We start from the raw sequence: 16,796 nt of genomic DNA, 5'->3' as shown, positions 1-16,796 counted from the left end.
ACTGTGATGTCCGGTGACTCATTAAACTCCCAATCTTCAATTTTTATAAGTTTTCATACTAAATCACTACTACTCTGATACATTCAATCAAGATATACTTCATTCGCAACTCCAATAAACTATAGGGGGTGCTGCAGTCACTGTCTAATGGCAGATGAAAAAGGTTAAAACAAACGCATGCCATAACTTATTACCTTTTTGACGCTTAGAGAATGACAGTATTTTTTCATTGTGTTTGTGGGAAGCTTTCTTTTCTATTCTTCTGAAATTAGATTACATCACTAACTGTCTGAAGCCTATAATTTACCCCAAAGAAAACACGTGGAATGGAATGTTTTACCTTTTTCTTTAGTATTGTTAATCACTGCAAAGTAGCATGTTCGAGCTCTGGAGTTGCGAATGCTACAGGTCCCTTACATAAATGTATTCAGCAAAATAATGTCATCTTGTGTTAAAAAAAAAATTCCAGAAAGCAGTTTACATAAAGAATTATTTCGTTAATTACACAGTGAAAGTAATCAGTGAGCAGAGATTCTCAACAATCATAATCTCTTTAAGATTTCTAATACTCATTTGGCAACAAAAGGCAAAAGCCTTTTATGTATAAATGAAATGTGTGAATGAAGCACATTTTTCTAGAAGCCAATTTCAATGACAATGTTCGGTAATGTCAACCACTGTTGCTTTTCTCCAGCCAAATAGAAAGTAACCAACACCAGCTCCAGCTACAACTGCCAAACAAAGCCAAACGTTATAAGTCATAAATATTAGCATAAGAAAATAACTTAGGACCATTTGAACTACGTGCATGAGAGTTTGCAGCATGTGAGGCCAGCTGAACATACGATTCCTAAAAATAAATAAATAAATAAATAAATAAAATAGATAATAATTTATTACATTTGTGCCACTTTGGTGAGCACTAACTACTACACCATGCACTTATTCCCAACTCCAATAAACTATATGGGGCGCTACAGCCACTGTCTAATAGCGGATGAAAAAGGTAAAACAAACAGATGCCGTAACTTTTAACTTGCTTTGAAGCTTAATGAATGACAATAATATTTCATCGTGTTTGTGGGAAACTTTCTTTTCTATTCCTTTGAAATTACATTACACAACAACTCTTTGAAGCCTGTAATTAAAGAAAACAGGTGGAACAAATGTTTTACTTTTTTCTTTAGTATTGTTAATGACCGCAAGGTAGTGTATTCGAGCTTTGGAGTTGCGAATTAGGTAAAAATCAGCATGAATAAATACATTGAATGTATAGAAAGGAAAAACAATCCAGGCAACAAAGACAGAAAGAACGATTTTCATCCAAAATTGACAACAATTTTATTCAGATTTTTTTGTCATAAAATAAAACAAAAGAAATTAAAATGTTTTTATGTTCATAATTTTGCATAAAACAATCATCTGTGAAATGAACTGCTCCTTAAAAACTTTGCAGACATTTACACTTAGATTTAATACTATGAAAATAAATAAATAAATAGAAAATACTTTGTGCAATTTTACTGCTGTACTGAAAGTTAAAATTACATTAATCTTATTTAGTTACATGGTTTCAATGTTCAGTGGATACTGGCTAATGCTAAAGTATTAAACATTATAAACATTTAGAAATTTTTTAAAAACTTTTGATGATACTAAAACGCTGGGCATCTGCTGAAAAAAAGTACAGTAAAATGTCATTTTACTGTACTGTAAAAATATCTCAATAAATATTTCTTTTGAATGTTAGAAATATTCCAATTCAAAAAAACATAGAAACATAGTTAACATCTTTAAATGGTTTTACTACTATAACTTTTTAGTTTACACACATGAAAAGTTCTCCCATCCTATTTTCCAGGGGCTACACTACTGATATCATTAGATTATTAAGATCAAGTGAAAAAAAAAGAGGTATTTAAAATCATATAACATTTACGAATACAAATATCACAGTACAGATGTACATAATTATTCATCTTGGTAAAAATATTGAGTTTAGATTTAATTCAGCTTGAAGCTGATACTTATTTGTTGCTTGTCATCAATAAGCTTTTGCAAAAAGAAACATGGCTTTTTTAGAGTTTAAACAAAAACTGTTATTGAAACAAAATTTTCAGAAATTATTTTCACAAGTCAAATTAGCAAAATTTTTTCAGAAATAAACAGAAAAAAGTTTTACATTCCCTAATGCATACCTACCGTTTTTGCCAGAAACATACACAGTAGATTTTACTTCAAAAAACAGTAGATTTTAGTATCAAAAATCGGGGGGGGGGGGGGGGGGGGGCTGTACATTTTATTTTAAAACTATTTCAAGAGAGACTTATTTTTTTTAAATAAATTTTATTAGGTTCAGAATTTAACAAAATGACATTTGAAAACTTCCACTCAAAATGATCACAGAATTTCATTTAAATATTTTTGAATTAAGGTTTTAATAAAAACATGTACACAAATTTCACTATTGTTTTAATAAAGTTTAATAATTATCAAAAATGTGAAAAATCTGATTTCCAACACAGATGTAAAAATATCTCATTTTTCATAGGTATGAAAATGGAAAATAGCAGAACTTTTTAATGAACAAAATAATTTTAATATTTTAAAAATCTTTTCTTCCCAAATTTTAATGAAATAAATATCAGAGATACCTATGGTGGTGGGGTGGAGTGGTGCATCATGACACAGACTGTGCCGTCAACATTTTTAGTGGGTTACTTTGGGATATTTTAGCCTCTTTCCTAGTAGACTCGCACTTTGGGGGGGAGGGGGGGCATGTCATTTGGAGGAGGTGTGACAAGTCTGGAAGGATGGGAACACCTGATTCCATGACTTTGATTTAAACCATACATTTCACAATAAAGGTATGAAAAATAAATGTAACAATACATACAGGGTAACAAAATAACTAAAATATGGAAATAGAATGTTTAAAAAGGTTCTGTAAGAGAATCATCGGAAAAAAAAGCACTCGGGAAACTAGATTCATTCAATTAGCATAATATTAATTTTTAAATTTGAAAATGATAATAGTTAGTACTTGAAAAGTAATTAAGTGACAGAACAATTGAAATGAAATATCTGACCTATTAAAACACAAACATACAAAATAAAAAGTAAGTACAATACAAAAAGTAAAAGTAAATGTATTATAATGAATACAGCACCTTGCAACTTTGTGTACTTCTGTAACAGGTTTTCCGTCATCTCCCAAAACTGATACTGAAGAATATTCCAGTGAAGTAAAATATTTTTTAAATAAAAATTCTCGAAAGAATTTGATCCCTTCATATAACATAGCAAGAATAAAAATTCCAATCACAGATCCTATTAAACCTGAAAAGAAAGTAAAAAATGATGAATAATTAAAAAGAAGAATAATTTAAAATGCATTTCTAAACTAGTAAATTTGAAAATAACACGATGTAAATACAAATGAAAAATTTCAGCAACAACAAATTTATAAGATTTTAGTTGTACAGTGAAACCTGTGTAAGTTGACCACTCGCAGTGCGGTATTTTGGTGGTCAACTTAGACAGGTGGTCACCTTATAAAGGGTGGTAATGATTTTTTTTCATTTTTTGTCATTTCTTGCACCATGTATTCATTTTTTGAGTAATTTACCCTTATTCTTTCTGTTCAATTCACTTTCATGAAAGTAAAACAATAATTAAAAATACTATTCAAATAATTTTATTATTATTTCCTTGTTTTTAACTATATTAGACACTGTAGTTTTAGAAATTCCATATGTGCTGGCTGATTTTCTCTGGTTTTCTCCACTTTCGATTAATTTTAATATAATACTTCATACTGTTTATTAATCTCAAGTTCAACTAACTTTCTTTTTCAAGCCTTTTTTGTACAACTTATAGCACAAGCGCGACTCTCCCAGTTCATAAAGGCAAAATTAAAATGTCCTATCTCTTAATCCCTTGCACCAGAAACATGCAACTTTACTCATTAGCAGGCCCAGATCTACGTACTTGCAGTGTGAGGGGCCCACGTCCTTAAAGGGGCTAACAACCCTAGAAATTGAAGAAAAAATTGAAAAAAAAAAAAACTATCACTAAGACTTATTCACTTTACAAATAGACACTGCTGGCCACTAGGGAGGGGCCCTACATATTTTGTTGCAGGGCGGCCCAAAATGTATAGATCCGGGCCTGCTCTTTTTAGCACCATTCCTGTGTTGTCACAACATATTGCAACCGAAAGAAAAGACTTTGAACTTTTCTACTGACACCTATTTTCATTGAACAGAGTATAAAAAGCTATCTCAAATAGAACAACAAATGAAAAACAAGTTTGGAGAATAAAGAGCAGCATAAGCTTTATGCTGCTGGTTTAGTTAGTAAAATGCTAGTCTGTCATCAAAGCATTAAAAACATTTTTGGAAAGCTATCCAAAAAAAAAAGAAATAATAATAATAATAATAATAAATAAATAATAAAATAAAATAATTTGCTGAAGAAAGCTTTAAAAAATAAACCAAGTGGTCAACTTACAAAGGGGTTTTTTTTTTTTTTTTTTTATTTTTTATAATACTCCAAACCAATTTGGCGTACATTAGTGGTCAAGATAGAGAGGTGGTCAAGTTACAGAGGTTTTCCTTCATTATATGAGATAGGACTAATTCCGTTCCTGACAAAAGCGGTCACCGTAGACAGGTAGTCAACTTACAAGGGTGGTCAACTTTACAGGTTTTACTGTACAACAATTCAAACTAAGAGTCAAAAAGAAAACAAAAGTTTCTCATATGCCTAAACCATCAGTTATGAGAAGTAATGTTTGTAGCATTAGAAACATCATCCAATGTACCTTCTAAATATACCAAGATGAAAAATAAAATAAAACATTTTAGAGCTTTTTAATTTTCAGCAATTTGTTTTTCATTCACTTAACAATGTTTGTAATGTCCCCCCCCCCCCCCAGGGACCGATTTACACACCTGCGTGCCCCGAGCACTGACAAATATGGTGCCCCCCCCCCCCCCACAAAAAATATGATGGTAAGTGTGTTGGATATTATTTTGATAGAAAGAAAACTTTAAAATACCGATTTCATACGAAAAAAGTTAATAATTAAGATGTTTTGCAAAGAAATCATTTAATAAAAATCTAAAATAGATTTATGGTTTTCATGTTAAAAAAATTTTTTTTTACAGTTGCAGATGGAAAAACTATGATACAATTGGTAAAGGTAAATCATAATGTGCTTTCTGTGCATCAATGATTCTTTATATATTTTCTCCTTTGTTTTCTTGTAGTAAATTCATCTATAATGTCCTCATAATCAAGTTTTAGGTCAAACTTACTTCTATTGATAACAGAGCTAATAAAGATAATTTACCATCAGAAATGAGTGCACAAAGGACACTTAATTAAAAGGACTCTTCAATAGCGAAAATAATCGTTCTCTACAACAACTGGCTAATATGCCTTCATTTAATAAAAAAATTATCAAATGACAATTTTTTTTTCTTTTCTTTCGTTAGAGAACCTGAACACTGGTCCCTAAAAAAAATTGATGACAGAAATTTGGTGCCCGGGCCCTGAATGCCCTGCCGTAAATCAGTCCCTACCCCCCCCCCCCCAAAAAAACATAACTACAACACACACTTAATGTTAATAGCTTTGCAATAATCAAATTAAATTTTTATTTGAAAAACATTGAAAATTTAACTAAGAAACTTTCAGTCTTAAATCAGTGGTTGGAAAAACTACATTTTTTTTTTTTGTAGTGAACTACAACTACTTTGTCACAAATGTAGTTAACTACAACTACTTTTGAAATGAAGTCGCTACTTTGCTACTTTTCAAAAAATAAGTGAATAAAAAGCATACACACTAGGGTGTCCCACAAAAAATGACAGTCGAATTTTGAAGTCGCATACCCCTTTATATTTTTCCTCTTATATCAAAACAAGTTTCATATAATTTGAACAACGGTGACCCGTGTCGACTTGCGTCTGAAAGTGTAAACCAACACTTGTATGCTAAGCCAAATCGAAAAAAAAAAAACTTTTTTTTAGAAACGCAAAATTTCTGTTGATAAAACGTTGCCCCTATACCCCATATGTACCACCAAAACATTTACTTAAATTAAAAACATTTAGACATTACACACATGGTCTAATATTTATAACTGGCACTACCCGCACGGCTTTGCCAGTAGTAGAAAATTAAAAGGTCATTTGTATCGCCTGTCTATTTACAAATAATGGATGATGAATTTCCTGCCAATTTGCTCGCCCATGTTACGGTTCTACGTTATGATAATTTGGTTAATTTACTCGTCCATATTATGATAATTTTCTCGGTAAAAAGTTCTTAAAAGTGGAATAGAAAAAGAAAAAAATCGAATTGTCGAAAAATCGCTTGGAGGTGCACGCCCTTATGCTACAAGCTAATTCTGTGCCAAATTTCATTGAAATTGGTTGAATAGTCAGGCGCTATGTGCGTCACAGATATCTAGACATCTCAACAGATATCCGGAAAGATATCTGGACTAAATATTATAGGAGAGCAAAAATTTCTGTTTAATGCTAAATTTTTCGTCTTGATATAATTTCGCAAAATTTATCTCACATTTTTTTAAAAAATGTATAGAAAAAATTTTTTTTTGAAGAAAATTATAAATTTTAAGCCAAGTGTGGGATACCTCAATGCTTTTTAATTCGAATAAATGTTTTTACAGGTGCATGTGTGGTATGGGGGCAACGTTTTATCAACAGAGATTTCGAGTTTCTAAAAAAGTTATTTATTTTATTTCACCGAGCATTACAAGTGCTGGTTCACATTTTCAAACGTAAGTCGGCATGGTTTGCATATGTTCGGATTATATGAAACTTTTTTTTTTTACAATTCTTTTGATGTAAAAGGAAAAATATAAGAGTGTGTGCGACTTGAAAAATCAACTTTCGATTTTTTTTGGGGGGAATTTTTTTTAAGGGGGGGAAGCATCCTAAAACCAACACCCCCTAATACCGACACCCTACATACCGTTTGAGGATAGATTGAAAAAAGATTTAGATTGATAAACTAGCTCATCTGAACGTGGAATATTACTAAGAAATATTACTAAAATTTCTTTTTTTCCCCAAACATTTCCGTTATCATACTTTTATGTAACACTGTAATACTCGTACTTATTGTAAGAAGCCCAGGGCAGTTCAATATCATCCTACACTAGCTTCTTGATTTGGTGAATACTCTAAAAGTACTTATTTTCGCGAGACTTCAATTTTTGCTTGCCCGTCGTCATCACGAAAATTTAAACACGCAAAAAATGTTTGTTTTTCAGCTTTCGGTATGTTCATATAAAATTCACGAAGAAATCGCCGATATCTTCATTTTGGCGAAAATAAGTGCATTCACAGTATTGGAACAACAATCGCTTTGAAATCTAAACCGTTCATCCACGGGACATTCTCGGCAGCCAAAAAAAAAAAAAAAAAGTTACTAAATTGGCGGTTACCGCTAATTCATACACAGTGGAATCCGCTTAATTGGATCACCAATTAATCGAACCAGCCGCTTATTCGGAACAAATCTTAAAGAACCAAAATAAATCCCAAGGAACATGAGATCAAATTGGGAAAAAAATAATACAAATCGCCCACTTTTGAAGCGAGTTTCAAGTGCGTCAACGAACTTAATAGTAAGTGAAATAAAATTAATAATGGTCCCGTGTAGCTTTCAATTAAAGCCAGAAAAATTTACAGGAAAAAAATGGTTAACGAAACTCCAATTTCATATCGGCACGGTTTCAATATAAATCAAAATTTCAGTGTTTCTTCAATTTAGTTGTGAAAACAAAGTTTATATTTCATTGGAAATTTTCAATGATCTATTAGTTCTTTTTAGCACTTATTTTTTCACTCTCACATTTTTAGTTACTTCTGGTTGTTGAATTGAATCGATAATCACTGGAAGGAATAACTAAAACCGCATGTATCGGTCTGGGGGACGAGTGTAAAAAGATTATTCGCTTTTCTTTATTTTTTAATGGAAAAATTTCGTAAACAGCAGGTTTTCTTTTTTGTATGCTTACCATATATATGGGGCTCACAATAATCATAAGGGTATTTATATGTTTTGTGCTTAGCATGCTCGGTTAAGCTACGTAGGCAATGTTCGCTTAATCGGACCAGCCGGTTATTAGGACCCAAATGGTCCCGTCCTAATGTGGTCCTATTAATTGGAATCGACTGTTTTTTTTTTTTCTTTCTCTTTAAGTCAAGCTCTATTCAATACAAATATTGGCGAAATATTAAAATTACGATGCCAAACAAAATAATAGCGCCAAACAGATAGAACGTATGGCGTCCAATTGATATGCCTGAGGTATGCGATCAGCTGGTATTTTTATGAGTCTTATTTCTCATTGCATCCGCTGATATACTTGTATAAAATTTGCGCCAGGCATATTCGTTTGAATCTTGATTCTTTTTTTTTTTTTTTTGAAAGTTTTTAAAAGTAGATTCCACAAATCGCTACAAACTACTATTTTCTGTATCGAACTACTCACTACACTACTTTTTTTAAAAGTAGTGCGCTACACTACAAACTACTAAAAAATGTACCTACTACAGTAGCGTCGTTACTTGCAGCGCTACTTGGAGAGCACAACAAACTTAATTTTTCAAATACAAATTGCATGAAGAGTTCAACTTCAAGCGCTACTCCTGTAAAATTCATTTCTTTGTATTGTAGCACTCTTTTTTCAAATGTGCGATATCTCTTCATAGCAAACTTTAGTACAAATTGGTTTTGAATGGTAACTTTGATCTCAAAACTGGTTGTATTTACTTACATGCTTAAGTGCTCCTCACAATCTCACAACATATAAAAAGCAAACTTTTTTATTTATTTATTTATTTATTTATTTTTTTTTTTTGGAAATTAGTAAAATTAGTATATAATGATGCATGACAAAATTGAACTAATTAAACATGATATGTACTTTTAATACATCAAGGGCAGTTCCCTAGCAAAAGTTGTACTAAAATATTTTTTTATTTTTTCGATGGAGAGAGAAGGAAACAGATCAGTTCCATCTAATACTAAAGTATAAACCATGTTATCAAAGAAAACAAAAAGCATTTTTTAAAAAATAAAACAGTACAAGAATTTAATGAGAATCAATAATGTAACCATAATGTTATGCCTTATGCTTGATTTTGAAATAAGATATTTCTTTCCTTTTATCTGCTTTTATTTTGCAAAACAATTGCTTTCATTTGTATGCGCTCTACACTTTAAGATACAGAAAAAATTATCACACTAAATCAAGAGTTGAAGGATAAAATATGTCTATTTATTGACACAAGAGTAATTTGAATATAGACTATAAACTTACAGATGATTTTATTTTTTATTCCTGAAAATAAGCAAAGAAAAAAAAGGAAAGAAAAAAAGTTTTGTTGTAAATATTACTTTAAGTCACCACTTAAAAACTGAACTTTTAGTGAAAAGTAAAGTTAACATTAAAACACATAGTAATATATGGAAAAATATTTTTCAGTCTCAACAAGATTAATATTTTAATTATTCTAAATATGGCTTCTTTTTACAGAGACTATAATATTCATTAGGTGCATGAAATTAAAAAATGCAATACAACTCTTCCTTAAAACATACAAATAAAGCAACACGGTTTCTGCAATACAGCTAAGACTTTTACTTTGGCACTTGATCCACTTTGCCCCCAAATAAAGGTATGCTATATAAATTTTCAAAAAGGGACATATAGGGATCTGTAATTTTACAAGACAAGCTTTTACACTACCCTTAATTGTTATAGCAAAAACTCGCGATCTGTTTTACTTACTTTAACATCTTATGATGCGACATAGATTCGTAAAATACGAGGCATGTTTTTAAAGTAAGTATCGTTTTGAAATAAAAAAAGGACAAGTACAGATAGAGCTTTGTGCAATAAATTTCTTTGTTCTATCTCCCTTATGCTATTTTTTGACATTGCTCCCGTGATTTTCCACGCATTTGTCATAGCGTGGTACAGGTTTTTGCATACCTATTCGTAGAAAGTTGTCGCCTGTGTAGTCAATCATGGGGTAACATGTTCTCTGAGTTCATCATTGTTGTTGTGCCATCGACCGCCAAGGAAAGACTTTAGATGCCGAAACAAATGAAAGTTGCTGTGACCGAGGTCGAGGCAGTCCCGGAGGATATTCAAAAAGGTCCCAGCGAAAGCCCTGTAAAACTCCTCATGGTTGAACAGGCGGCAACTTTCTACGAATAGTTTACGAAAACCTCTGTACCACGCTATGACAAATGCTTGAAACATCACGGAAGTAATGTCGAAAAATAGCATAAGGGTGGTAGATTCTTTTCCAATAAATTTCATTGCTCAATCTGTACTTTTTTTTTATTTCAAAACGGTACTAACTTTAAAAACATGCCTCGTACTTTACTTAGTTCAATTGATATCTTTTGCAACACTTACTTAATTTTGAACTAAAGGGAACTAATTTCAAGAGTTTTTTCGTTTTATTTACTTATTTATTTTATTTCGCCTTTAGGCAAGATTTGGAGCCTCTTGAGGGAAAGGTCTGGTAGCATGGCACATGCGTAGTTTTTGAAATGCAGACATTTTGTTGATATCATACAGGATTTTTTGAAGACTCTTTTCTTAAAGTTAGAAACTTTTTTACGGCTTTTTTTGAGGAAAAAGGTAATAAATCTGGTTTCAAATAAATCGTAGTAATTTACAGCTCAATAAAATTGGTTCAACATCAACTATTTTTACTATAAAAGAGTAATAAAAGGAGAAACCTTCAGTAGTTGTGGTAGTCCATTCTTTAAATAAAATTACAGTATCTATTCCAAAGTGAAAATGCATCTATAGAGAAAAAGAAAATGTATCAGAAAAAACAAAACAAGTCTGCTATAATAAATGCAAACATATACAATGGAGTAGTTAAAATCGTCAAGAAAAGGCAAAAGATGGTAAGTTATGAAATTTGCATTGAACTTTTACAATAAACAAAGCATCACACATGATGCATAAAAAAATATTTATAAAACATAATCCATTATCTTACATAATTAAAAACTGAGCGTATGTACCTATTTATCTATCTATGTCCGATTCCCGAACGCCAGTAAACTAGCCATGGACCCAGGCATATACCCCTTAAACAGCGATCTTGAGCCTGTTTTTGGTCCTATCGCTAGAGCATTCAGGACCATGTATTTTGTCAAAGAAAAAATATATATCAGTACCACTTTCTGGAAAAAATTCGGAAGTTAATTCTTAAAAGTTATTTGTACACTGTATAATATTTTTTATAATCGTTGAAAGTGGCACAATTGTTAATTTTCAAGAAAAAATTCTTTTCCTTTTGCTTTTGAGAAATGTCCACAAGAGTTACAATGGATTTGCAGATAAACCTTGATACGAATGTTTTACAAATTTTTAAAGAGGGAATAACTGTTTTGAACGGGGTTTTAGCAGTGGCACGGGGGTGGGGGGAGGATGGAGAAGATCAGCCCTCTCCATTTTAGTGTTCGCCAAACTTGGAAATTAGATCGGAAGTTTTTTATGCTGCCTATCGCTGCCTTAAACAACTCTCTTGAAAATTTCAATGACAGTCCCTTATTTTGGTCACGTGACCTGGAACTGTCAAGTTTTGTGCTACTTGCTGTTCAGATTTTGGTGGATGCCTGGTGGAATGTTTTTAGGTTCTTAATTTCTTCACAAACAAATATGTCCATTACGATTTTAATCAAAGAAAACCATGTCCACCAGATCCAATCAAATGGAGACACGTCCTAATTTAAGAATAATGGAGATGACGTGTGTTTTGATTAGTACTTCTCAATTAAACAACATTTATTCGACCATTTCGCATTCATTTTGACTAAATAGAATGTAGAAATGAAAAATTATACCGGCATGTCTCCGTGGCCTCCACTAGACACGTGTGCTGAATGGACATCTGCAGTGTGCGAAGAATGATCTCCAATAGCATTGAAGCTCGAAGAATGACTGTCATGAGTGGTTTCCATCGCAGAATGATGGTGCTTGTGCGGAGAGTCCTGAGCCATCATCGTGGTCATAACAGCTTGCAGTATGGTCGCAGCTGTGGTAGCAGGAAGAGTGTTGAAAATGGAATTAACGTCACTGCTTCCATTGTCCATGGAATGGTGGTTCATGTGTTCGTGATGGTGGCTGTGATCCATGGCGGTGCGTTAAGGTGTGGAGTTAAGTAGATCTGAAATCAACGTCAAAAATAGTTTAAAAAAAAAAAAAAGATATGTTATGCCTACTTAACACGAGGCAACTTAACTGAATCATGTCTTCTAACATCTGGTTATCACAATGTATAACCAGGTAAAAAAGTGAAGGAAACACCCAGCATCCTTCACACGAAAGTAAAGCTTGTCAGGCACGCCAGGCACATATGTCGCAACCATTCCCATCCCGATGCGTTGAGTCAACTTTTTAGTTCATTCAACTCATCGAGGCATTGCTAAGAGTTTATTCCACACGCTAGTAAACTGGTTGAGTCAACTCGGTTCAGTTTGAACAGCGTTGTGGAGCAGCTGCTCGAATAACTTCGGCTTATCAGAAGAAAACTAACTAAAGGCATAAGTTGCTTTGAGTGAAGACAAACGAAAAACGCCAGTCACCTAGTTGACAGGCAACTTTTTTGAAAAGTTTCTTCAACCCTCGAGTAAAATTTTCTGAAGACAGTGAAATTTTCGGATACTATAAGGAAGCTGCCCACACCCCTCCCATTTATACACCACACACGTAAAACCTCTTCAAATATACATACAAAAATTATTGGGGGAGAAAAACAATTTAAAAGGTGTTCTTTTTAATAATGCAAAATTTTCGGAAATGGCAACCCGAAATCTTCGAAAATTTCGAATCACTAACACTCCTGAACCATGGTGTTAATGATTTTTTGAGCAATCACGAATTGCTTATTGTTCTCATTTGACTGTTTTTGGCGTCCTATGATTTTATTCCCCCCCCCCCGCCTTCCTCTGCAGCACCACCGTCGACGGACCCCTCCCGATGCTGCTCCTCTAGCGAGCATCGTCTCCAGGTTGCGTCCATATCCCACACACATACGCCTACATACACACACGCATGAACACCTACAGTCACACGCACGGGCATACACACACACGCACGTACATACAAGAGCACGCGTAAACACACACACACCTCACACGCTCGTGATTGCGAAAAACATAATTTGAATTCAAGATGCCAAAAATTCAAACTTCCTTTTTTTTTTTTTGGAAAAAAGTCTTTAATTTGAATTATTTAAACTTAAGATCTTGCAAATCCCAATGAGGTTTAAAAAAATTAGATGATGACCTGTGCTACTCAGAAAACTAAGTTCTAGCAGAGGTATTAATGATAAATTTTCGGTAGAAAGGACGAAAATAGAAGTCTCAATTTACACCCCAGCACATCACGAGGATGGAAGTTAAATACAATTTTAGACGATCTTTGGTAATGTATGGAGTAGGAGAGGTTTAGGGGCCTTCCCCAGTATATTTCGCAGAATTTTAGTCGTTAAGACGTGATAGTAAACCATCATAGGTTGTGTAAGGGGAAAATATGGGCTTTAGAGATTTTAATCCGGTAATTTTCAGAAACTGAAGTTCAAAAAATAATAATAATAATACGTGAAATACACAATTTTGGAATAGATTTGGTAACTGAAAAGGAAAGGAATAATTTCGGGGGCTTCCTGCCTCCCAGATTCGGCCGAACTACAATATTTTAGTTGTGTTAATAAATATTATGAGAAAGTCTTTCTCTCCCTTCCCAAATATGTGTAAATCAGATATGTAGCAAGAGGTAAGTTTTTAAAGAACTAATCGTTTCCTTCTTGAAAAATTTCTGGATCCGCCCTTGGAAAAATGAAACATGATTTACTTCGTTAACAAAAAGCCATAAAGTCAAATTTCTCGTCTTCAGATACTCTCAAAGAGTGCCGCCTTGGACACAATGTACAAAATTTTATCTCTCAATCTATCCATAATAAAGAGAAGTACCTGAAGTTGAAGTATTAAAATTCTGTTTTCTTAACACCAACAAATCCTGCTGCACTTTTTGTTTTTGGGAAGTGAGCCTTTTTATGCGAGGGTTTTAAAATTCTGATCCGCAACTCTTTTGTGTGACGCAAGTGATGAATTGTTTTGTATTTGTATAAATAAATAAATTTAAGTTAAAATACATCTGCTTCTCAATTGCCAAAAACAATGAAAAATAATGGTAATTATAGAGTAAGTTTCGTTAATATATTTAACATATTAATTTCAAAACTAAGCTTAAGCAAGCATATATTTGTGTATTTTGGGCATTTTAAACATTTCAAAATAATGCAGGTTTTCGAGTAATGTTTTTTATTCAAGTCAAATCATCAGTTCAAAAGCGCAATTCACATTGAATAAGTTTAACCTAAAAATTAGTTTGTTATCTTTTGTTAAAAGCATTAACTTTGCAATCACTATATTTTTCATTGTTTTTGACAACATTTAAAAAACTGATTTCGAGTATTGCTTTGTGTTTTTCACAGCAAGATTCAATAGCCTACTCCAGAGCTTATGGTCCTGAAAGGGTTAAATTTATTTCTTCTCTCATTATGTCCAAATGATGACTGAAAAAAATACCATTAAAACGCAATTAAGTAACCGAATACTCACCAATCATGGTATATTGCTCAAGTAAGCATTGTAAAAAGCTTTTGGGATTTTATTGTGATCCCATATAAAAATGAAAAAAAGATGACTCTCATGTCAACCATGACCTGCATAAAAAGATAGATCTCACGCTTTATCTCCCTAACCTCTTATTCTATGCTAACAAAGTATGTTAAGAAAGCGATGGTGGAATCAAAGCCATTTGTTCCGCACGACGAAGGAAGGCATAGTTCGAAAAACAAAAGTATTTTTTCACACACGCACCGGGAATTCTATTTTGTAAATGCGCACATTTAAGATGACAACAACGCATGTCGCAAGATTTATAGATATCTAAATGAACTTCACGAAGCGGATTTCCTGCGCTTCGGAATCAGATGGCTAAAATTTTGTTCTGTGCATATTTTTCTAAATTTAAGAATGAATATAATTTAGAACCTTGCTGGAGTAGAGACATCCGATGCAAATTGAGTGAATTGAATGCTAGTAAATTCAGGGGAAAATTTTACGAGATTTTTAAATGGTTTAAAAGAACTTCACGAAGCGGATTTCTTGCGCTTTGGAATCAGATGGCTAAAATCTTGTTCTTAGCATATTTTTCTAAATTCAAGAAGAAATACAGTTTAGAGCCTTGCTGGTGTAAAGACATTCGATGCAAATTAAGTGAATTGAATACTCAGTAAATATACCGAATCCAGGGGCAAGTTTTACGAGATTTATAGATGGTCTAAAAGAATTTCAATCACGAAACGGATTCCCTACGCTTCGGAATCAAATGGCTGAAATCTTGTTCTGTGCATATTTTTCGAAATTCAAAAATGAATACAATTAAGAGCCTTGCTGAATGTAAAGACAAAAAAGGGATTGAATTGTAGTGCCTAGAAGGGGTCCTTCTAGGCACTATAATTGAATGCTAGTAAATTCAGGGGAAAATTTTACGAGATTTATAGGTGGTCTGAAAGAACATCACGAAGCGGATTTCCTGCGCTTCGGAATCAGATGTCTAAAATCATGTTCTTTGCATATTTTTCTAAATTCAAAAATACGATTTAGAGCATTGCTGATGCAAAGACCTTTTGATGGAAATTAAGTGAATTGAGTGTTGGTAAATTCAGGGCAAAATTTTACGAGATTTGTATATGTCCAAAAAAATCCTTGACGAAGTGGAATTCCTGCTATTCGGAATCGACTCAATTATTGAATTAAACAAAATAACTACTTTTCCTTGCTTTGTAGGTCATGGCTAAACCAGCATCACTTTGGGTGAACTACAGCGCCAACACGTCCGTCCGCAAAGTAGCTATGCAGTTGATACTCAATTTTACGAACCTCCAATTTTCGAACACTTACGATTTCACGGAAATTTACCGGTTCGAATAAAAATATTTTATTGAAACGATGCTATTTGGTTTTACGAACTCTCGATTTGAAAAAAATATTCTACGTGGTGCCAAAGGATTTGCATACCCTGGCTCTGGTAAGGTGACTTTCAATTCACCGAGACTGAAACAATTCTTTTTGTATGCAGGGATGCAGAAAGCCAGTTTGCGTTGTGATAATGATTATAGGCGTTTTTCCAATCTACGAATGTCAATCCAAGCGTAAATAAGCTTGTCCAAGTTCAAGCACCAAGTCACCAGAGTCCCACTGTTAAATCGGCCGTTAACTGTACAGTCGAACTGGCAGATAACAAGCACTGATTTAACAAGAACACGGATTTTAGCCAGGAAATCAGAAATACTTTGTTGCTACAATGTTAAGCCTTGGGGAGCATAACTCACTTTTAACGAGCAAACCCCGCTTAAAGCGAGCAATCTTTTTGGATTCTTAAAATTTCCATTGACTTTCAGCTTGACTTATCCATTTTTTTCGTAAATTTTCTTTAACATTCCAAAGTCAACCAAACTTAGTGATAATCATAAATACTGAGAACAAGCGGTGACAGCACTTTTTTTAATTTGTGGAGAAAAAGAAACATTTAAAAATTATATATGTGTATATATTTGTATTCCTCAAAGACAATGACATATAAAAGAGGCATTCAGCCAGTTCTAAGCAAATTAACCAACTAATTCGGTTGTACAGTGATTATAAAG

General features: G+C 33.0%; 1 protein-coding gene across 1 annotated transcript in view; it reads right to left on the bottom strand.

The window, feature by feature from the left end:
• Positions 1–418: 418 nt before the first annotated feature.
• Positions 419–16,796, bottom strand: part of LOC129229462 (high affinity copper uptake protein 1-like) — a 55,814-nt gene continuing 39,436 nt past the window's right edge. The window contains exons 2-5 of the mRNA XM_054863776.1: positions 11,923–12,245; positions 10,804–10,870; positions 3,171–3,339; positions 419–850 (exon numbers count right to left, since the gene is read on the bottom strand). Of these exons, the coding sequence (XP_054719751.1) occupies positions 649–850; positions 3,171–3,339; positions 10,804–10,870; positions 11,923–12,213 (729 nt within the window). The 5' untranslated portion in view covers positions 12,214–12,245 and the 3' untranslated portion in view covers positions 419–648. The remainder of the gene's footprint in view (positions 851–3,170; positions 3,340–10,803; positions 10,871–11,922; positions 12,246–16,796) is intronic.

Source organism: Uloborus diversus, chromosome 9 (genome assembly GCF_026930045.1).
Source record: "Uloborus diversus isolate 005 chromosome 9, Udiv.v.3.1, whole genome shotgun sequence".
In the NCBI taxonomy this organism is placed as follows: domain Eukaryota; kingdom Metazoa; phylum Arthropoda; class Arachnida; order Araneae; family Uloboridae; genus Uloborus; species Uloborus diversus.
This window is presented reverse-complemented; position numbering and strand designations above follow the sequence as displayed.